Below are 18804 nucleotides of genomic sequence, written 5' to 3' on the forward strand. Positions count from 1 at the left end.
ATACTATTTTTTTTAAAAATCCAAAACAATGACTGGTCTTGCCAAACGGGAGCTTTCTTTTTTAAAACAGGGTCCTGCTATGTAGTTCAGGCTAGCCTGAAACTTGCTATGAAGCACAAGCTGGCCTTGAACTCAGGTCTGACTCACCCTCCTGTTCTGGGATTACAGACCTGTACCACCACACAGGGTTCTACAATGGGTAATTTTTCATGTCCAGCATTCCCTGTATGTTAAGTAAAATTCTACTATTAGGAAAAGTTCCTTCTTTCCCATTTATTTATTCTATTATGTATTTGTAAAGGATTTCGGACTATTTGTTTTAATCTATGGATTATAATCCACTCCTAGCAGCATTTAGTTTATCTTTCAAATAATACAGCATTGGAGAAGAGAGGAGAAAGAAGAGATAGAGAACCCTGAAGTAAATAGGAGTGGAAGATCTCAGAAGCAGACACTGCCTCTTGGGCTGAGATAAAATCCCCAAAAGAAGGGTCCCCTAAGACTAAGAGATGGGTCTTGTTGAAGAGGGCATGGTTCCCTGGAAGACTGAGTAGTTTTACCAAGATACCATTTTTACGTACTAGGGAAAAGGGAACAACTCAGCCAAAGCATATGACAGCCATTGTCAGACATTTTTTGTAGTCTCTCCTCCTCTGTTGCATTGGCAATTAAGGTCACATATCAAAATATTGGCACATCTTCTAGCCTGGGTTCCTGAGTGACACCATGGAGAGTCCCCGGCCAATCTATCCTGGATACACAACCAGAGTGAAAAATCAATTTCTGTTGTGCTAACCTAATGGTAATTGGACGTTAATTTGTTACTGTCTGACAACCTCCTCGGCCACCCTGATTATGGTGTCTTAAATCTTTATAGCGTTTGGGGCACGATGCCACACAAACGATGTAACACAGTATTCAGTTTTTCCCAAGTATTGCAAAGCACAGAACAACTCATCTCTCACGTGATGTCTACAACCAAAGGAAGCAAAAGCTAACAAAAACTCAAAGAATAAGCACTTGTTCCTATATGAGCAACTCTCAACAATTAGTTGCAGAATTTTTGCACTTCACTTAAGTAGACAGGGCAGCATTTTACAACTGTTCCATGATCTTTTAAAGGCAAGTTTAGTGGCACAAGCATGTATAGAAACCAGACGTGTTTCTTTTGGTCCCAACCATGTTGCTCATCTTCACCGTTTTGCGTACTGAGTCACGGCTATAAAGTTGCGCCAGCGGTGGGACTAGGGGTCTTGCAGCTAGCCTGGAGCTCTCCTTAGCAAGCCCACGCCACAGAGTTCCAGGAGGCCCCAGCCTCCCGAGCTCCACCTTCCCAGGCAAGCATCTCAAGTTCCCGCCTCCTCACCAGCCAGCGCGTGACCGCCTCAGGCGCGCGCAGCCCCGCCCTTTCTAGCATTTATAGTCAATTAGGGGCCCCTGCAAGCATTCCCCCCAAGTGGGCAGGGAAAACCCCAAGCGCAAGTTTGATTGGTCCGCTGATCTCCGTGGCGCTTGACGTTTTTCCGACTCCGTCAGGTCGCGCTGCGTTTAAGGCGTGGCATCAGCTTGGGGCGCCTGAAGGAGACTCCGGGTCGGTCAAGCTGTTCTTGAGTCCTTTGGTGTCAACGCCCCAGCCACTACCTGCGCTCCATGAGGAAGATGCTTGCCGCCGTCTCCCGCGTGTTGTCCCGCGCTGCCCAGAAGCCGGTGAGGCGGCCGGGGCAATCAGGCCCGGGTGGGGTGCGAGCGACGGGGAGGCGGAGGGGGAGGAAGGCGGGCTGGGCTGCAGCGCCGGGGTGGGACAAGCGAGAGGAGCCGCGACCTTTGTTTTCCCTGGGCAAGGCGCAAACTCACTCCCAACAGGGAAGCGCGACAGGGAGCAGCACAGACCACGTCCGGATTTTGGTGCTGGCTAGGGAGGACTGCGATGCCTACCAGCTCTGTGCAGAGTTAGCTTCCCTTGTTCCGCCGCCCCAGCTCCGCATTCCGAGCAAGCACGAGGGCCCTGTAATTGCCCTTGGGTTTAGAGGATTTAGGAGGCCGTGCAGTTGAGCGTCTTCCGGTCTCCAGTTGAATCCATTCTTTTCAAATATTACTACTTTCATTATTCTTGATCGACGGGCTGTGTAGTTCGTAGTAATAAAGAGCTCGGAATCCGGAGGAGTTAGTTGCCCAATGCAAACACCGACCTGACCATTTGCTAGCCTTGTGACCTTAGGCATCCGCCTTTCTAAAAATGACCTCGTGCCCAGTCCTCTCACCTCGGAAGTGGAGAAAATAAGAGTGCGGGACTTAAGTGCCTGCCTTCTAGGATTAGCGTCAGCATTCAGTGAGTGACAGCTATAAACTTTTCTGAACCGCATCTGGAATCTTGGTTGCCATTTGTTTTGAACAGCATTACTGTTTTTAGTATTTTATGGAATTCCCAGTTTGATACACTTGTTGAACATCTGTGCTGGACTCGTAAGAAGACTTCAGACGAGGTCAGGCTCTTAAAAAACTTCCCTCCCTCTCTCAACATCTAAGCTTTTCTTGGCAGGCAGTTCTAGAGCAGAACTAGGCAGAGAGAATCAGGCAGAACCCAGAGGAAACTCCCCTTTTAAACACACTGAAGCTTGGGGTAAAAGCGGCTGTAGAAAACAGTGAAGGATGAGAATTAGAGGTTAAGGCCATTCGCGGCCCTTGCTTTTCGACGTGTGTAATACCTAAACTTGTAGCATTTTTGACTTCTAGGCACAGCAAGATAGTGTTTCTTTTCAAAACTGCCGCCAGGCTTCGACTTTTAATTCTGGTTCTATTAATATTTCCCAGGACTTATTCCAGCTCCACTTAGTGTGGGGCAGAGATCGTCGACGTTTGTAGGAAGTATACCACTATAGAAATCTCATTGGTTAACGACAAAACACAATTTGGCTAACTAGATACTGTTGCACCGTTTGAATTCTAACTAGAAACATGCTTCTATTCATTTATTTATGCATATATGCATGATATATTCAACATTAGTGAGGAAGTTATTTTGTGGTACTCAGGTTCAAACCCAGGGATACTTGACCACTGAACTACATACATCCCCAGCCCTTTTTGTTTATTTTATTTTATTTTAAGGCATGGTTTCCCTCGATTACTTGGGCTAGCCTTGCACTTGTGATCTTCTGCATCAGTGTCCTGAGTAGCTGGGATTATCAGTGTGCCACTGGGTTGGTTTACTGAGCAGTTTATATATTTCAGGCACTACACTAGATACTTCATATACTTGTGTCCATTTTAACCGCACATCAACCTTTTCTAGTGGAACACGGGTAATAAAGGCATGTTTTCAGCATTATACGGTTTTTCAATTATGAGCAGAAATAAGTTAGCTAAAAGTAGAGTTTGCTTATAGCTTTGAGATGGACAAGGAATACAGTAGAATTAAAAACAAAAGGTTTGTTGAGGCTTCAGCAGTGGAAAGGAAACTTCAGTAATGGAAAGGAACAAAATTTTTTACAGATGTCATCATCCCGTTTGGGAATAACTGTTGTTGGAAAGAACACATTTAAAATTTTTATTGCTAGACTCTTGGTGGGGGGGGCATTGGGAATCAAATCTGGGATCACAGGCCATGCTGGCAGCTACTCTACCATTTAGCTACATCCTTACCCGCTGTCAACAACTCTTGATCCATGCTTATTTTTTCTGAAAGTCAAGATTTCTCATTTCCTAAATTTGTAGGGTTCTTTTTCCACTCTTTACAGCAGGTAGAAAATTGAATTTCAGAGATGAAATCACCTTAGAAAGTGCCCAGTTTCCTTTTCACTGTGTAGTATAAGCTAAAATTATTCTTATCTTCCCTTCCAGGACTCTGAATGGTTTTTTCCCTTTGTATTTTTATTCTCTTGTTTTGGAGGGATTGAGTTTGGAGATCTGTGTTAAGCTTGAACTAACATCATCTCATTAGAGTGTGTGAAATGAAACTGAAATGATTATGAGATTGTGATTTCATTTTTAATGAGGTTGATAGTTTTTGATGTTATAAAAAGAGACTGAATTGCATTTGAAACTTATTTATCTTACTGTTTGTATTTCTGTTAAAATTCCTTTTGTGATATCTTTTCTACCATTATTCTTTAGCTACTTGAGTAGTAGTTAAGGTTTTAATTTACACTGGTAGAATCTGGAATTTAAAGAGTCTTTTTCCTCCTTTATTCAAATGATCCTTATACAACTGCAAGTGTGTTTAGGGGTGTTAAATAGATGACCATATTAAAGTTTTTGGTTGGATCAGTGAACACAACTGTTTGCAGTCTCACTGTTTGAATGTCCACTTTGTATGCTTTGATCCTGTGACTTGAGCAATTGTCTCTAAGATGATAATGTGTAATCTATTAATTGGTGATTTCTTACTGTTTTTTTTTTGTAGTTCTGTATTACTTGTACCCTTACACCGCTTTGTTTTGTTTTGTTTTTTCTCTTTTTCCTTTTAAATAAAAATTTAAAAAAACAAATGATTCTTACGTATTTAGCAAGTTAATGTTTTATTTTATTGAATAAATTGTTCATGATCTCTGTCAAAGAGGAATCCAATTTATGGGCTGGGGGCATAGCACAGTAGTAGAGCATGAGCTTAGCATGCCTGAGGCCCTGGGGTGGGTGGAGGGTTCGTATTTAAAAGAGAGTTAATGACTCTCCAAAGAAAATGAATGATAAAGTTATGTTTTTAGCAGTCTCAGTTAAAATGATAAACACACTTCTGATAGGACTGTTAGTTTAATTTTTTTTCTTTTACCCACTATTTCAGTGATTATGTTTATTTTTGAGGTTCATACTGTTGAATCTTGGTGAGAAAATACATTTTCTGGAAGTCTTAACTTTTGCCCTTCCTGCTTATACAACACTACCTGTTATTCTTCACTGTTTGACATTATGATTAAGAATTTACCTTTTCTCTTACTGTTGCCTAGCTTGTTTGGTCTCTATATACCATTTCAAAAACTTGTAGTTTCTGTAGTTGTACCTGGAAATTTATTGCACAATACAACAGATATTTTGTAGCTCTGCAAAATAATTTTAACTGCCAAAAAATCAGCTTTATAATTGCCAAACATAACCACTTGTTTGCTGCTTCTCTCATGGCTTTACTTCTTCCTAAATTCTCTTCATTCTGAGATATTTTAGTAGGTCCTAACCTCTAATTTAAAGGCGGTATTTAGTATTTAGAGGTGCTCCCTTCTACAGTATCATTGTCTTTTTTGTTAGCTTTATCAGATAATGGCACAGTCATCCTCCCTTATCTGAGGTTCTGCTTTCCTTGGTTTCAGTTGCCTGTGGTCACTATAGCTTGAAAATACAAAATGGAAAGTTCCAGAAGTAAGCAATTTATGAACTTTTGTGCCATTCTGAATAGAGTGCTAAATCTTAAGTTCCAGTTTACAGAGTGAATCATCCCTTCATCCAGGTCTCTACTGTGTATATGCTACCTTCCTGTTAGTAGTCACTGAGGTATCCTCCTGGTTATCACATCAGCCATCTCAGTCTTGCAGTGCTTGTATATTAGGTTCAACATTGCTGGTGATTTTAGGCATTTATTGCGAGTCTTGGAACATTTTCCCCACTGATGAGGTGAAGACATAAATAGATACTAGCTTTCTGCTTACTGGCTTGTATACTCAGCAGTACACTTAAGTTGATCATGACTCTTCACCATGATCAAGTCTAATACTAGAAGTTAGATGGTAACAAACCATTTTATGAGTGTAGATGAAACATGCTTTTTATGGGATTTGATGAGTATGCTTCACATCTCCATGAAAAGATATGCAAGCTTACATGTCAGTGTGTGAAAATATGGCAGAAAGTGGCAACAATAGTTCAGCAAAGCTAATTTTAACTCTTTGTGGTTTAACCTGAATCTTAGCCATCACTTACAATACTTTTATTGTGACCAGGTCTGTTCAGTTGTAAGAGTGTAAAAAAAATTACTTCCAATAGTGATAGCTACCCAAGAAGGGAATACTGTTAGACAATAATTTTCCCTTCTGAACCTTTAGGAGGAGCCTGCCTAAGCTTTGGGCCATTCATATTGTAAAGCTGCTGTCACAAGTCCATTATTTTTAAGTCAGTGTGCTAAGTATCTTCGCTTCCATCTTGAATGTTTCTCACTAATATATTTGTCTCTTATTTTGAATAGTTTAAAGTATTTTTCTTTACAAATCTGTCTCCTAGAAACATGAAGTTTGCTTGGAATAGATATTAACTGAAAGCTTTATTTGAAGTATAACTTTGGAAATGAACTCCTAGATTGCTGAAATGAACAGTATCATATTATGACTAAGAAGAGCATAAACAAAGCCCAGAGAGTATCTAGTCTCTTCAACTTGGCCATTGATTTCATTATAATCTCACTATAATTTCTTTGAAATAAAATGATGAAATGTACAGGTTTGGCTTTTGACATCATTCTTTTTGGCTTCCCATAGGGGTATGATAGGGGTATGATAATGTTTCATTTGTGAAAGCATGGATGCATTTTAGAAGGCAAAGATAGTGAACAGAAGTCTGAACCTTTTGAGGCTTACTAGTTTCACAGCTGTGTCTTTCTAACAAATTAGTGACAATGACTTTCTAAAATAACTGATGGTAAAAAAAAACACTTATTTGTATATTTTTTTCTTTTTAGTCAAGCAGAGTACTAGTGGCATCCCGTAATTTTGCAAATGATGCTACGTTTGAAATTAAGGTAAGAATTATTTGTTTTGTGTTGTATTTCCATAGGTATGCTTGGTACAGTTTTACAATTAGAGTGAAATAGTAATATTCATACTTATTTTGTTATTTTCTTCCAAATGTGCCAGAATCAAAAACTTAAAGAAGTTTAGCAAAAATAAGTATTTATTTTTAGTAGTTTGCTGGTGTTTTTTTAGGGGGTGTGCTTAAAAATAATGGAAACTTTAAAGTTCATGGTGTGATTCAGTGAAACATTTGAATAAGATGATTCTTTGATGTCTCTTTGAAATTTCATCTTTCAGTTTATAACTCGGTTGACTTCTAGGGGTTTTCAGTGAAAATGAGCTCTTAGGTCACTTCAACCCATCCCATTGGACAGTGATGTTTATAGATTTAAAGAATCAGCAGCAACATGACATTGCTGGTGTGCGCTTTTGCTGTTTGTCAACTTGAGTATCATTTGTTAGGGAGTTGGGTCATAGTGTGAGTCAGCAGTGTTTGCCATGCAGTAACTGGAGGATGACCACCTTGGCTTCATTTCAGAAATGTGATCTTCACCGGCTGGAAGAGGGCCCACCTGTCACCACCGTGCTCACCAGGGAGGATGGACTCAAGTACTACAGGATGATGCAGACTGTGCGCCGAATGGAGTTAAAGGCAGACCAACTGTATAAGCAGAAAATTATTCGTGGTTTCTGTCACTTGTGTGATGGTCAGGTAAGTGGTAGCTTTGTAATTGCATTATTTAGGTATTTAAAGATAGTTTCTGTTCATTGGTTTTTATGCTCCTTTTCAGATTTGAAGCTGGTATTTTATAATGAAAGCTAGAATACCAAAACTCAAAAAGAAAGTTAGGCTAAAGCATCATTCCCACATAACATCCTATATCTGCTCTTGTATAAAATTCTGTTATTTTAAAACATGCTGGCATTGTAGTAGTCTGTGCCCTCTTTGGAGAAAGGGTTATTTTGTTGGTTTGTCACTTTGTGTGGGTAGGCCAAGGATTACAAATTCAAATGTGTACAAAGCCCAGCTAGGTATAAGGAATGAGCAAAGAAAGCCAGGCAGGAATGTAAAACATGGAGAATGGTGACAGCAACCAAGAGTGACCTGGAGTGGGTGCATCCTATCCAGGAGGAGGCCATGACTTGGTGCTAGCCAGTTTATATTACATGAAAAGTAATGGGCTAAGGCTTCCTATTGCTTTTCCACAAAGAGACAGAATACTCAATTTTCATGTGACATTCGCTCAGTATTTTAACGTTGACATCTGACTCGGGATTTTTCCTCCTCTTTTGGTGGTGGTACTGGCATCAAACCCAGGGACACTTTACCACTAAAGTTCATCCTCAGCCGTTTTATTTTAAGACAGTGTTTCACTGAGTTACATAGGTGGGTCTAGGAATGTTTCATAGCATTTAATTTAATAGAAACCTTTTTATCCAGAAACATGTAATGTGTTACCTCACGGTTTCTTCCCCTTTTAATGCAGGAAGCCTGCTGCGTGGGACTTGAGGCCGGCATAAACCCTACAGACCATCTGATCACAGCCTACCGGGCTCATGGCTTTACCTTCACTCGGGGCCTTTCTGTCCGGGAGATTCTAGCAGAGCTAACAGGTTTGCTGTAGATTTACGAAAAGGGAGAGTGAGTTGATTGCACTTTCAAATATCTCCCAATAAGATGCTGACTGTTCTGAATGTTAAAATCAGCTTTTTGAGTTTAATATTAAAAACAACCCTCTGGGTTAGTGCTTGGGTACTTCTGTTATGCTTTCAAGTAAATTTACTGTGAAGTCATCTGGTCCCTTAGCCAAAAATTGTAAAAAGATTAGTGCTATACAGTACAGCAAGAATGTGGCTTGATGTCGCTCCAGCATGCCAACAGAAAACCAACAGTCATAAATTAGATTGAGCTGAAATACTCAAAGTATACAGTGTAGGTTCTAGTAATTTTTTAGTATTTCTTGTCTTCCTTGACTCAAACTATTTAGGGTACTAGTATAGGAGAAGTCAGAAGGTATGTGTAACTGGCTAAAAAAACCCTCTAGCATACCACACTAAACATCTGAAGGCAACTGAGTGATGAGAGAGCAGGAGCAGATGGACTAGTCAAGGGCATGGGGTTAATCTGACTTTCTTTATTGTAGGACAGGGAGAAAAGGCAGAAGCTAGGTTTTTATGGAGGGACGGATGCTTAAATAATTGAACTGGCCTCAAGAGCAAGGATATGGGGTGTGATTTTGTTTGTTTTGTGTATTTTGTTTTCCATACCCATGTGATGTGTTGCCATTTCTAGGACGAAGAGGAGGTTGTGCTAAAGGGAAAGGAGGATCTATGCACATGTATGCCAAGAACTTCTACGGTGGCAATGGCATTGTTGGAGCTCAGGTAGCTGAGTATGAGGATCACATGCTTCCATAGATTTGATTCGGGCTCAGATTTCAGTGCTTTCAGGACTTGGTTTGCTTTTAAAGACCTATTGCTTCTTACCCTACCATATGAGCAATTAATAAGTAGATTTGGGTCGTGATTTAAAATTTATTTTTCAGGTATTTAAATTTTATAAGTAAGCAAAACCACTAGCAGTGGAACTATATTTTCACCTTTTTATAATTTCAGTATGTTAATTGCTTCATCACATAAGTTTTTCCCTCTGTCTATGTGCTGGTAGGCAGTGCTATCACAGGGGCCCAGGGGAGGGCAGAATCTCAGGCAAATTAACAGCATGGGATTATTTCTAATATTTTAAGATCCTATTAAACATGTTTTAAATGTAGATTTTCTTTTTTGACTGGAGGATTTGTAGTTGAATCTTTGGGTACAGAAATGTCATGGTCAGCTGGTCAAAACATAGTATTTATTCATATTAATTTACTGATTGATTGAAAATATTGGGGTAAATGAGCAAAGATAAGGTTAGGGTATGAAGAGTTTGTGGCAACAGTATAATTTCTGTCTCAGATTCTGTCAGGAGTTAAAATTCAGTTGCTATGCTGATGGATTTCTGTGGTTCCTTTCTCCATCATCCTTAATGTTAGGTGCCCCTGGGAGCTGGAATTGCTCTGGCCTGCAAGTACAATGGAAAAGATGAAGTCTGTTTGACATTATATGGTGATGGTGCTGCCAATCAGGTAAGTATGTATCTCTTCACTTTGCAGTGATAATTTCTAAAGCTTGAAAGTTCATAGTTAAGTTTGTGAAGAAACAACAGTGTTCCTTATTAGTTGAAATAGCATTTTGTGTGGCAAGATGTTACTTAGTTTTAAAGCCGTGTTGGAGATTTACCTCGTGGCATGTTTCATCAGAGTCTTATTGGGAGCATTCCTATGAAGGGAACTCTTTTTTGCTCCATACTGGTGCTTCACAAGTGTTCTGTAGTTAAGGACTGTTTTTTTTTTTTTCATTTTAAATGTCTAACCCATTGCAAACCAGTATTGTAATATACAGGCTTATTCTCTTGGATGCCAGAGAAATGTCAAATTTTCCTATATTGGTGTCTGAGCCCGACACTTCCTTCCTTCATTCAGTTTATGCACTCACGAGACCATGTACTCTGAGTCCCTGTTCTAGATGACCATTCTCAGATGCTGGAACACTCTGATTATCCAGTAGATCTGATAGATTATAATCATAAAACACATTTTCGCGTACTGATCTTTTTTCCAGTGTACTCTGTCCTACTAGGTCCCAAAAGAAACAAATTGTGGAGTTTGTCACTTCCATTAGTTGCAAGAGTGTGATGCCTTTTTCTTCCCACTGCCCCCAACACGTGTTTATTCCCTTGCCACTAGGAACTTGGTTTTAGAAGATGGGGCTTTTTAGCCTTCAGGCAGTTGCAGCAACTTTAGGCAGAACAGCTCTCAGGGATGATGAGGATGAGGCCCAGAAAAATAAGCAAAATGAAACTACTTTAACTCTGTGTCCATACTTCCAGGGTCAGATATTTGAAGCTTACAATATGGCAGCATTGTGGAAATTACCCTGTATTTTCATCTGTGAGAATAACCGCTATGGAATGGGAACGTCTGTTGAGCGAGCCGCAGCCAGCACTGATTACTATAAGAGAGGCGATTTTATTCCAGGGCTGAGGGTAAGAACACTTGTTTCGACTCAGAACCCCCACCATCTTAGCTAGATGCCCTTGTGCACACTTTGATCAAAGTGTTTCTCTTTCTTACACATGAATGGGTTGCATCAATGCAAAATGGGAAAGCTGGGGGTGTAGCTTAGTGGTGGAGCACTTGTCATGTGCGTGAAGCCTTGTGTTCACCCCGACACTGCCCCCCAAAAATGTGAAATGGGTTTGGACAGTTTATGATCTGCTCCTTTCGTCTTTCTTAACAGGTAGATGGAATGGATATCCTGTGTGTGCGAGAAGCAACAAGGTTTGCAGCTGCCTATTGTAGATCTGGGAAGGTAAGACTCTCCAGAGACTTTCTTGTAGGCTACTGGGCTAAAAATTTTCAATGACATTTATGTGTTTTAATAAAAGAAGACTTCCCATGTGCCTTTTGCAGTTATTCAGGGGTTGCTGCTGATCAAGGTATATAAATAAGATAGAAGCAGAGTCCGGTCAGTCGAATGAGTAAATATGGGTAGCATGGTCTTAGTAGTGCACCTAAGAAACACTCCACATTTCCTTCACTTGAGGCTCTTTTAATGATTCTTAAGCTTTTTGCCTCTTTTCATTATGGACAGTATATTTTGCCTTTTGGTAGGGTTCGTTATATGCTCCCCCTCAATCATAAGCCCTCAAGTGGCCAGATTGGGGAGCCTGCAATATCCAGCTAGGAACTTTGCATTCAATAGAAACTTATTTTATACAAAGCATGGGGCTGGGGATTTAGCTCAGCGGCATAAGTACCTGCCTTGCAAGCAGGCAGTCGTGAGTTCGATCCCTGGTACTGGAAAAAAGGGAAAAAAGAAACAGCATGGTTAAAGGGTGTAATCTTGGTCTTGCTGCATCATTCCTTAAAAATCTTTACCTTTTAGTTTTAGTATATATAAGTAAGGGAAAGGGAAACAATGAGATTGACCTCAAGAGTGGCTTCAGCATTGGTAGAAATTTCATAGCAGTTCTTCCTAAATCAGTGTTCCACAGCTCAGAAATCATGGCCCTGTGGTTTACCTAACAGTGACAGTGATGTGACATGTGTGTACCGTAGGGCAGTAATGCAAATTGGATGTGATTAGCAATGATGAAAATGTCAGGAAGAGGGAAAGGAAGCCAGGGGGGAAATGTGGTGTTACATGAGACAGGAAGATAAACTAGAGCAGGACTAAGGTTGGCTGCAGTGGGTTGAGCAGTCTGTATCAGAACTGTAAGACAAAGGAAGGATAGAACAAGACAAAGGGATGAATCTGTCACAGGTGGAAGAGGTGCAGGGGACCAAGGGGGAGTGCTGAGTGGGGAAGGGATGAGGAAATAGAGTGAAGATGTGCCAGATACAAGGTATATAAGACAGCTTCAATAAACGTGGATATTATATGCCATAAAAATGAACTAATAATATTAACAAGACTGAAAAGGGGCAAAGAACAAGAAGAAAGGGGAGACAGGGAGGAAAGAAGATTAAAAGAAGGTATATTATATGTATGTACCAATTCCCAAAGATGATTGTAAAATGCATGCACTACCAAAAAAAAAAAAAAAGACTAAAAGGGCCAGACCCTGGGTATTGGATATTGTTCCCATTTCTCTGTTTTTGAAAAGGGCTTAACCTTTAACAGAAACACTTTATAGGATGTGATGATTTAAATCCTGCTCTTGGAAAAAAGGGGAGGATCTGGAACCCTTATCACCCTAGCCCATCCCACTATGATTCCAGACAGTTATACCGAGAGAGTGACAGTTGAAGGATTGATACATGTTGGGGAGTGTGCTTTTTAGATGTTTTTTAACCTTTGCAATTCTTAATCTGGTCTGCTGTGCCCATTTTTCTGATTAGGAAACTAAGGCACAGCAGTTGAAGTACATGGCTAACAGATCTTAGAGCTGAGATTAGAAACCCCAAGCACTTGGGCTAACCAGATGTACCTCCCATACCCGTTACTACACCAAACTACCCAGAACTCCTTTATCCATCCCCTTCCTTTAGGGAACAGTACCCTGTGTAAGTAGGCTAATGTGGCATAAGCAAGCCACTTGGTGCTGCTCAGCTGGGCTCTCTACACTCACAGCAGAGTTGTTAGACTTGAGGTATCAGAGATCCTTTTTTAGCATACCAGCAAGGTCCTGATGAAGTGGGATTGGCTGCCATCCCCTATAAAACACTGCATGAAAAGGGCCAAATTTACTTAGAAATGGAAATCTACCTAACCACTATCGGTGGGCTCTGTAAACATGCTGTTTTTTTTTTTTTTTTTTGATTGAAAACAAACTTGGCAGATTGCTTTACTAACTTCCTGTTAAAAATGAGATGGATGAGCTATAATCCTAGCTGTTCAGGAGACTGAGACAAGAGAACTGAAAGTTCTTGGCCAGCCTGGCATACTTAGTAAGATCATTTCTCAAAACAAAAGGGGCTGAGGATGTAGCTCTGCAGTAGAGCACTTTCATAGAATGTGTTCCATCCCCAGTACCATCCCTACACACACAGCAGCTGAAGTGGGTAATAAACTAGGTGTTACAAAATTCCTGACAACTCAGCTGATTTATATGCATGATCTGATCAGAATGTACTGGATGCTGCAAGGGTCTTCCTTTCAAGGTGGGGGGGGCTGTTGGCATATTGTTCTATCATCTTACTGTCCACTTATGGGTCCTGTTTTAGGGACCTATCCTGATGGAGCTGCAAACTTACCGTTACCATGGACATAGTATGAGTGATCCTGGAGTCAGGTACAGTCATTAGGGTATTTGTGGATTCCAAAGTAGGCGGGCTTTGAAGGGTGTTTCTAACATGAAAAAGCAAAACATTTCAGCATTTGCTTTTGAAATAAGTTCATTTCATTCATTAAGTTTTGTTGCCACCAGTTACTTACTCTGAAAGCAGTGCTTCTAATAAATTGATTGCAATATAGAAAGAATTGTGAAGGTCTCTATGTGCGCTAACGGAGAATTTTTAAAAAGCTTTTAACTAAATTACAGAGGGAAATTGTTACATAAAATAGGTCTTACAGGAAAGTATCATTTTGAGGGTATGTAGTTTATGAAGGCATTATCTGAGTCTCACACATAACAGACTCTTCCCAAAGAAGATTTGGATTTAGAAATGTTCTGGCTGGTAGCAAGCAAGGTCCACTGGCTCATAGAGTGTTCAGTAAGTAGGTATGTGTTAATCAAAATAGGTGGGTTATGTGCAAAGGTGTGTGTTTCCCTTTTTCACTTAGTGGCTGTAGCATGTAATTCTGCAATTGAAAAGTCAGTTTAAACAAGCCTTTGTAGAATAAATTTCTAAGGGAAAATGTGGAGAGCAGTTTTTGAAAATAGAACCCTTGCTTTTAGTAGGTTTTTTTGGGGGCACCGGGGATCGAACTCACGACTACGCGCTTGCCAGGCAGGCACTTATGCTGCTGTGCTAAATCCCTGGCCATTTTGTGTTATTGTAAATATAATGTAGAAAAAAGATACACAGTTTTATATAATCTGGAATTGGACATCCTGATAATCAAGTTTTTTTCAGCCATGCTTGAGAGTATTTAGGGGAAAAGGGAAGGCACATACACTTTCTGCTTGCTTGGCATTCTGATGCCTCAAAGTCTAGTAATTATCTCTGCTGCCCCTATCCATGTAAAATACAGAAGCCTAGAGGTGGGACATAAGACACTTCCTTCATACACTACTTCCAGATGAAGGTAGCAAACCAACACTCGGCCTGTGTTGTCAAAAATGCAAGAGAAGCCCTGAGTTACAATGTACAATTTTCTATAAAATATACAACCAACTTTCACAAGCTATTAGCTGCGGCCTTGTGTTCTGAAAGTTTGCTTGTGCTCTTCCCACAGCAACACTGGTACTGATATGCCCTTTGCTTTCCAGAATATACTGCTATATTTCACTAAGCTGTCACCTCAACACGCAGTTCTTATCACTGTTTCCCTCATAGTTACCGTACACGAGAAGAAATTCAGGAAGTAAGAAGTAAGAGTGACCCGATTATGCTTCTCAAGGATAGGATGGTGAACAGCAATCTTGCCAGTGTTGAAGAATTAAAGGTAAAGTCACTCTTTGTGGTTTAAGTCTGGCTTTAAAGGTTGGCTTTCCTTTCTTAGCAATCACTCTCCACCCAAAAATTTGCCAGAGTCGTAGGTAAGTTTGTCTAAACCAAGAAAGTGATGTGAGATTTCTCAGGGCTGTTAAGACTTGATGGGCACTGAACTGCCTAATGGGAAAGTACATGTTGTCACAGGACATTAATTATATTGGCAAAAAAGCGTTTAACCTACTCTTAATTGCAGTTTTTTTTTTTCTTCTTAAAAAATAGTTTGGATTTTTAATTCATAGCTAGTCCCTAGGTTAGCTACCTGTGTAATTTTGTCATTTAAGCTCTTCAAAATTACCTACTGTTGCACTTTTAGACTAGAAGAGTTACATTTATACCAACAGGTTCTGAGTAGAACTCTGGTTGGCACTTAAATTGCTGTTGATTCAGAAATCTCTTGTGCTATAATTTAATGTTTAGGAAATTGATGTTGAAGTGAGGAAAGAAATTGAGGATGCTGCCCAGTTTGCCACAGCTGATCCCGAGCCACCTCTGGAAGAACTAGGCCATCACATCTACAGTAGTGACCCACCCTTTGAAGTGCGTGGTGCTAACCAGTGGATCAAATTCAAGTCAGTCAGTTAACAAGAGACCACATGTAATGGAATGGGCTATTCATCAGCAACTGTAAGGAACTCTGTTTTTAACCTTGAGAAATATACTAAAAATATGGTGTAAGTCTTAGAAACTTCAGCATGTAAATTATATTGAGAGAGTAATCGCATGCAGGTTGTACATTAGTGCTTAAGTGCTTTGTGTGAATATATAAAACAGGTGGTAAAAGAATACTCTCCCAGATATTTTCTTTTGTCTAAACAGAAGAACAACAATTCTTTGTATGCCTATTCCAACCCTGTCATCTCTTTGGGTAGAAATCACTGGCCTTGAGGAATCATTGCTGTGTCCTCAGGTAGTGGTGGCAGAAGACGGTTCACACTGATTACAACAGCATTCTCCAACAATTTTTATTAAAAGATTTCAAAGGCCAAACTACTTTGTTTTCTCCAATTATACATTCAACATAAACATAAAATTATCTTGTTACATTCCCATTAGATAATAAACTAAACATATCCATTTTCTTTTTCACATTTAAGTACTATATTAGTAAATAAGGCACACTCTAAAACAGATACCCAGCCTCATTTTAAACACTTTTCAAGTAATGTAGGATGTGGTAACTTTTCATGAAAGTAAAATTCATATATGCTGGGATATCTAAGATACACTATTCATATTAAACATACTTCTATAAATCTTTAAAATGTTTATAAACAGACTAAAACATTTCAGTAAGCAAAATCTTTAAAACATTAAGTTCTTAATTGAATTAAACTCAGCAGAATTTGTTGTGTATGGAAACAAACTTTAACCACACACATGTCAGTTAATATTGTCCTCGGGTGTATCCGCATCCTCTGCGGGCTCCTGGTCCTCCTGTTTTCGGTGCTTGACAATCGCATGCCAGATCCTACAGAGCACACCACCCCTGTGAAACAAATAACATTTGTAAGAAAAATAAATTTCAAACCAAAAATCCCAAATACCTACCTGCCTAAGAGTTCTTACTGCAGAAAGTAAAGTATATAACTCCAGAGTTAACATTTGCCACCTGTTCTCAAAAACACAGCCTGCCTACTTAAGCACTTCACAAAAACATTCACATGTGAAGGTGATACTCGTGCCCCTGCAAGAAGTACTGAGGGATCTGTGTAAGGCTATTTAAAGTGACATAGGAATAAGAGGGCAAGTTGCCATTTCAAGAGCTGAGTGTAGTGTGCTGACATCTTTTCCCAACTTGAACCTAGCAAGACTCCAGATTTGGGAGGGGAGACATTACCGGCATTTTGTTTTCTACTTTATTTTAAAGTATATTCACAGAAAAAATGTTCTATTATACAACAGTAAGTGCTGAACCACTTACCGTAACTGAAGGCTCTTTAGGTCTTCCTTAGAGATATGATCAAGAATATCAGAAAGAGTATAACCCTCTTTAACAATCTGAAACAAAGACAAAATGCTTAAGACCTAAGCAGCTTTTTGACGTCATAGGAATTGGTTTTGGTTATAAATATACCTTTTCAATTGTATCTGCATCCACTTGTAGCTGTTGCAACCAAGCTGTAAGCTCTTCATCTGTGCTCTGTGACTGAGCAGGTGCTGGGATTGCTGAGCAGGTGCTGGGAGCAGGATCTGTAACAATTAGAAACTTGTTGTATATTAAAGTGCTTTTCTAAAGTAAAATGGATGTAAAAAAAAAAGTATCCAGAATGTAAATGTCACGTGAAAAATTGAGTTAAATCTGTATTATCCAGCTGCTGTGTACAAGTCACAATTCTTGGGTTTGTTTTACAGAGAATAGAATCATCCTTACCTACCCTACCTTGAATAAATGTGTAACTTGACAAGATATCTGTCTCGGTTTAAATGCTTATTCCCATTTTAAAGTGCCTTATCTTAGGGATGTACTGTATCTCCCTAACTGCACCGGAAATAAAATGAGAAACAGGCTTTGGCTGGGGCTTACCCATTCCACATTCTAAGTGGCAACTTCTCTGTGTCACAAAATGAGAGGTTTAATGAAGTAAAACCATGGTTTCCTGTGTAAATTATAAGGTGTACCTTGGACACTCATGTCACTACCACAAGGTACATTTCTAATATGAGAGGTTCTCATGTGTTTATAATTTCTTCCCTTTCCTATGCATTCCGATTTTCTGTCCCTTTATTTTTGCATTTTCCATAGTACTATGTGACTAGACTCACAGTAGCCTTTGAATCTGAGTTTTTTACACAGCATACTGAATTTACAGTCTATCCTATGTTGTTGAATAGACCAGTAGTTCCTTTGTTAATATTCCAGAACCTACTAGAGTTATGATTTAACAGCAGACAACCTCAACTTTTTTTCCAAGGCTGGCTAGAATATTACCCAGCTTTTCAGTAGTTTCTCTCTCATATGCAGACACATATAAAGTAGAGCAAGTGGAAAATGACTCACCATTACATCTCTGTTGGACCTGAAGGTGATGCAGTTCTTGAGCTTTCTGTTCTAGAGATAGCCACATTTGATTCTGGAACTCTCTCTCTCTTTGAACTAGGTGTCCTAAAATTCTGGTTAAGAAAGAAAGAAAAAACATCATTCGGGGAGCCCAGTACCATCTAAACCAAAGTCAAACATTTGTTGAATATTAGCAATTGGGGGGGGGGATCCCAACAGCCCACACAAGGAAGTGAGACATCGTTTTTTAAGCGTTCTGAGTGATGTTTCAGCTCACATGGGGGAACTTTCTTGTGTTTTTCCTCTCCTTGGTAACAAAAACCAGTGCTCTCAGTATATTTTTGGAATGGAATGTTTGTGTCCTCCTGAAATACTTCTGTTGAAATCCTAACCTCAAGGTGCTATTTATAAGGGTGGACCTTTGAGAAGTAAAATTAATACTCTTAAGGAAAAGATCCCAAAGACTCCTTTGTCCCTACCATCATGCAAAGGTACAGCAAGTAGCTGGCCACCTGTGAACCAGGAAGTGGGCCCTCACCACAAACTAAGTCTGCCATCACCTTGATGTTGGACTTATTTCCAGAAGAGCAATACTCTTGTTTGTAAGCCACCTGCTGTATTGGGTTTTGTCACAGCAGCCTGAGTGGACTAAGACGGTTTTGTCTCAGAATGCGTCATGAACCAAAAGTTAATTTGATGATGATCAGTGGAAGTCACCCAGAAGGATGCTCTGATTAAACTTGTCTCTAAGTCAGCAAAGGTAGTTGAGACTAGGATGGTCAGAGTCATCCTTCACAGGGAGTAAAGTAAGGGTACCATTTCTGGTAACAGTTGGGGCTTGAGGAAGGACAGTAAGTGATGCCAGTCCACCACTGTGTGGAATACTTCAAAG

The 18804-nt window shown here is 39.8% G+C and overlaps 2 protein-coding genes across 2 annotated transcripts in view; one reads left to right on the top strand and one right to left on the bottom strand.

Moving 5' to 3' along the window:
- The first annotated feature begins 1505 nt into the window (after positions 1-1505).
- Pdha1 (pyruvate dehydrogenase E1 subunit alpha 1) lies at positions 1506-16455 on the top strand. Its single transcript, XM_003466393.5, has 11 exons — positions 1506-1707; positions 6659-6718; positions 7249-7422; positions 8198-8324; positions 9004-9095; positions 9746-9838; positions 10642-10797; positions 11052-11123; positions 13481-13548; positions 14756-14864; positions 15332-16455. The coding sequence occupies exons 1-11, from the start codon at positions 1651-1653 to the stop codon at positions 15494-15496; spliced, it is 1173 nt and encodes a 390-aa protein (XP_003466441.1). The 5' UTR covers positions 1506-1650; the 3' UTR covers positions 15497-16455.
- The window catches only part of Map3k15 (mitogen-activated protein kinase kinase kinase 15), a 79134-nt gene continuing 76212 nt past the window's right edge, over positions 15883-18804 (bottom strand). Inside the window, exons 26-29 of the mRNA XM_063243058.1 lie at positions 17909-18025; positions 16989-17091; positions 16836-16912; positions 15883-16400 (exon numbers count right to left, since the gene is read on the bottom strand). Coding sequence (XP_063099128.1) covers positions 16295-16400; positions 16836-16912; positions 16989-17091; positions 17909-18025 — 403 coding nt within the window. The 3' untranslated portion in view covers positions 15883-16294. The remainder of the gene's footprint in view (positions 16401-16835; positions 16913-16988; positions 17092-17908; positions 18026-18804) is intronic.

Source organism: Cavia porcellus, unplaced genomic scaffold (assembly GCF_034190915.1).
Source record: "Cavia porcellus strain 051 isolate PalLab524CR breed Dunkin Hartley unplaced genomic scaffold, mCavPor4.1 scaffold_33, whole genome shotgun sequence".
In the NCBI taxonomy this organism is placed as follows: Eukaryota; Metazoa; Chordata; class Mammalia; order Rodentia; family Caviidae; genus Cavia; species Cavia porcellus.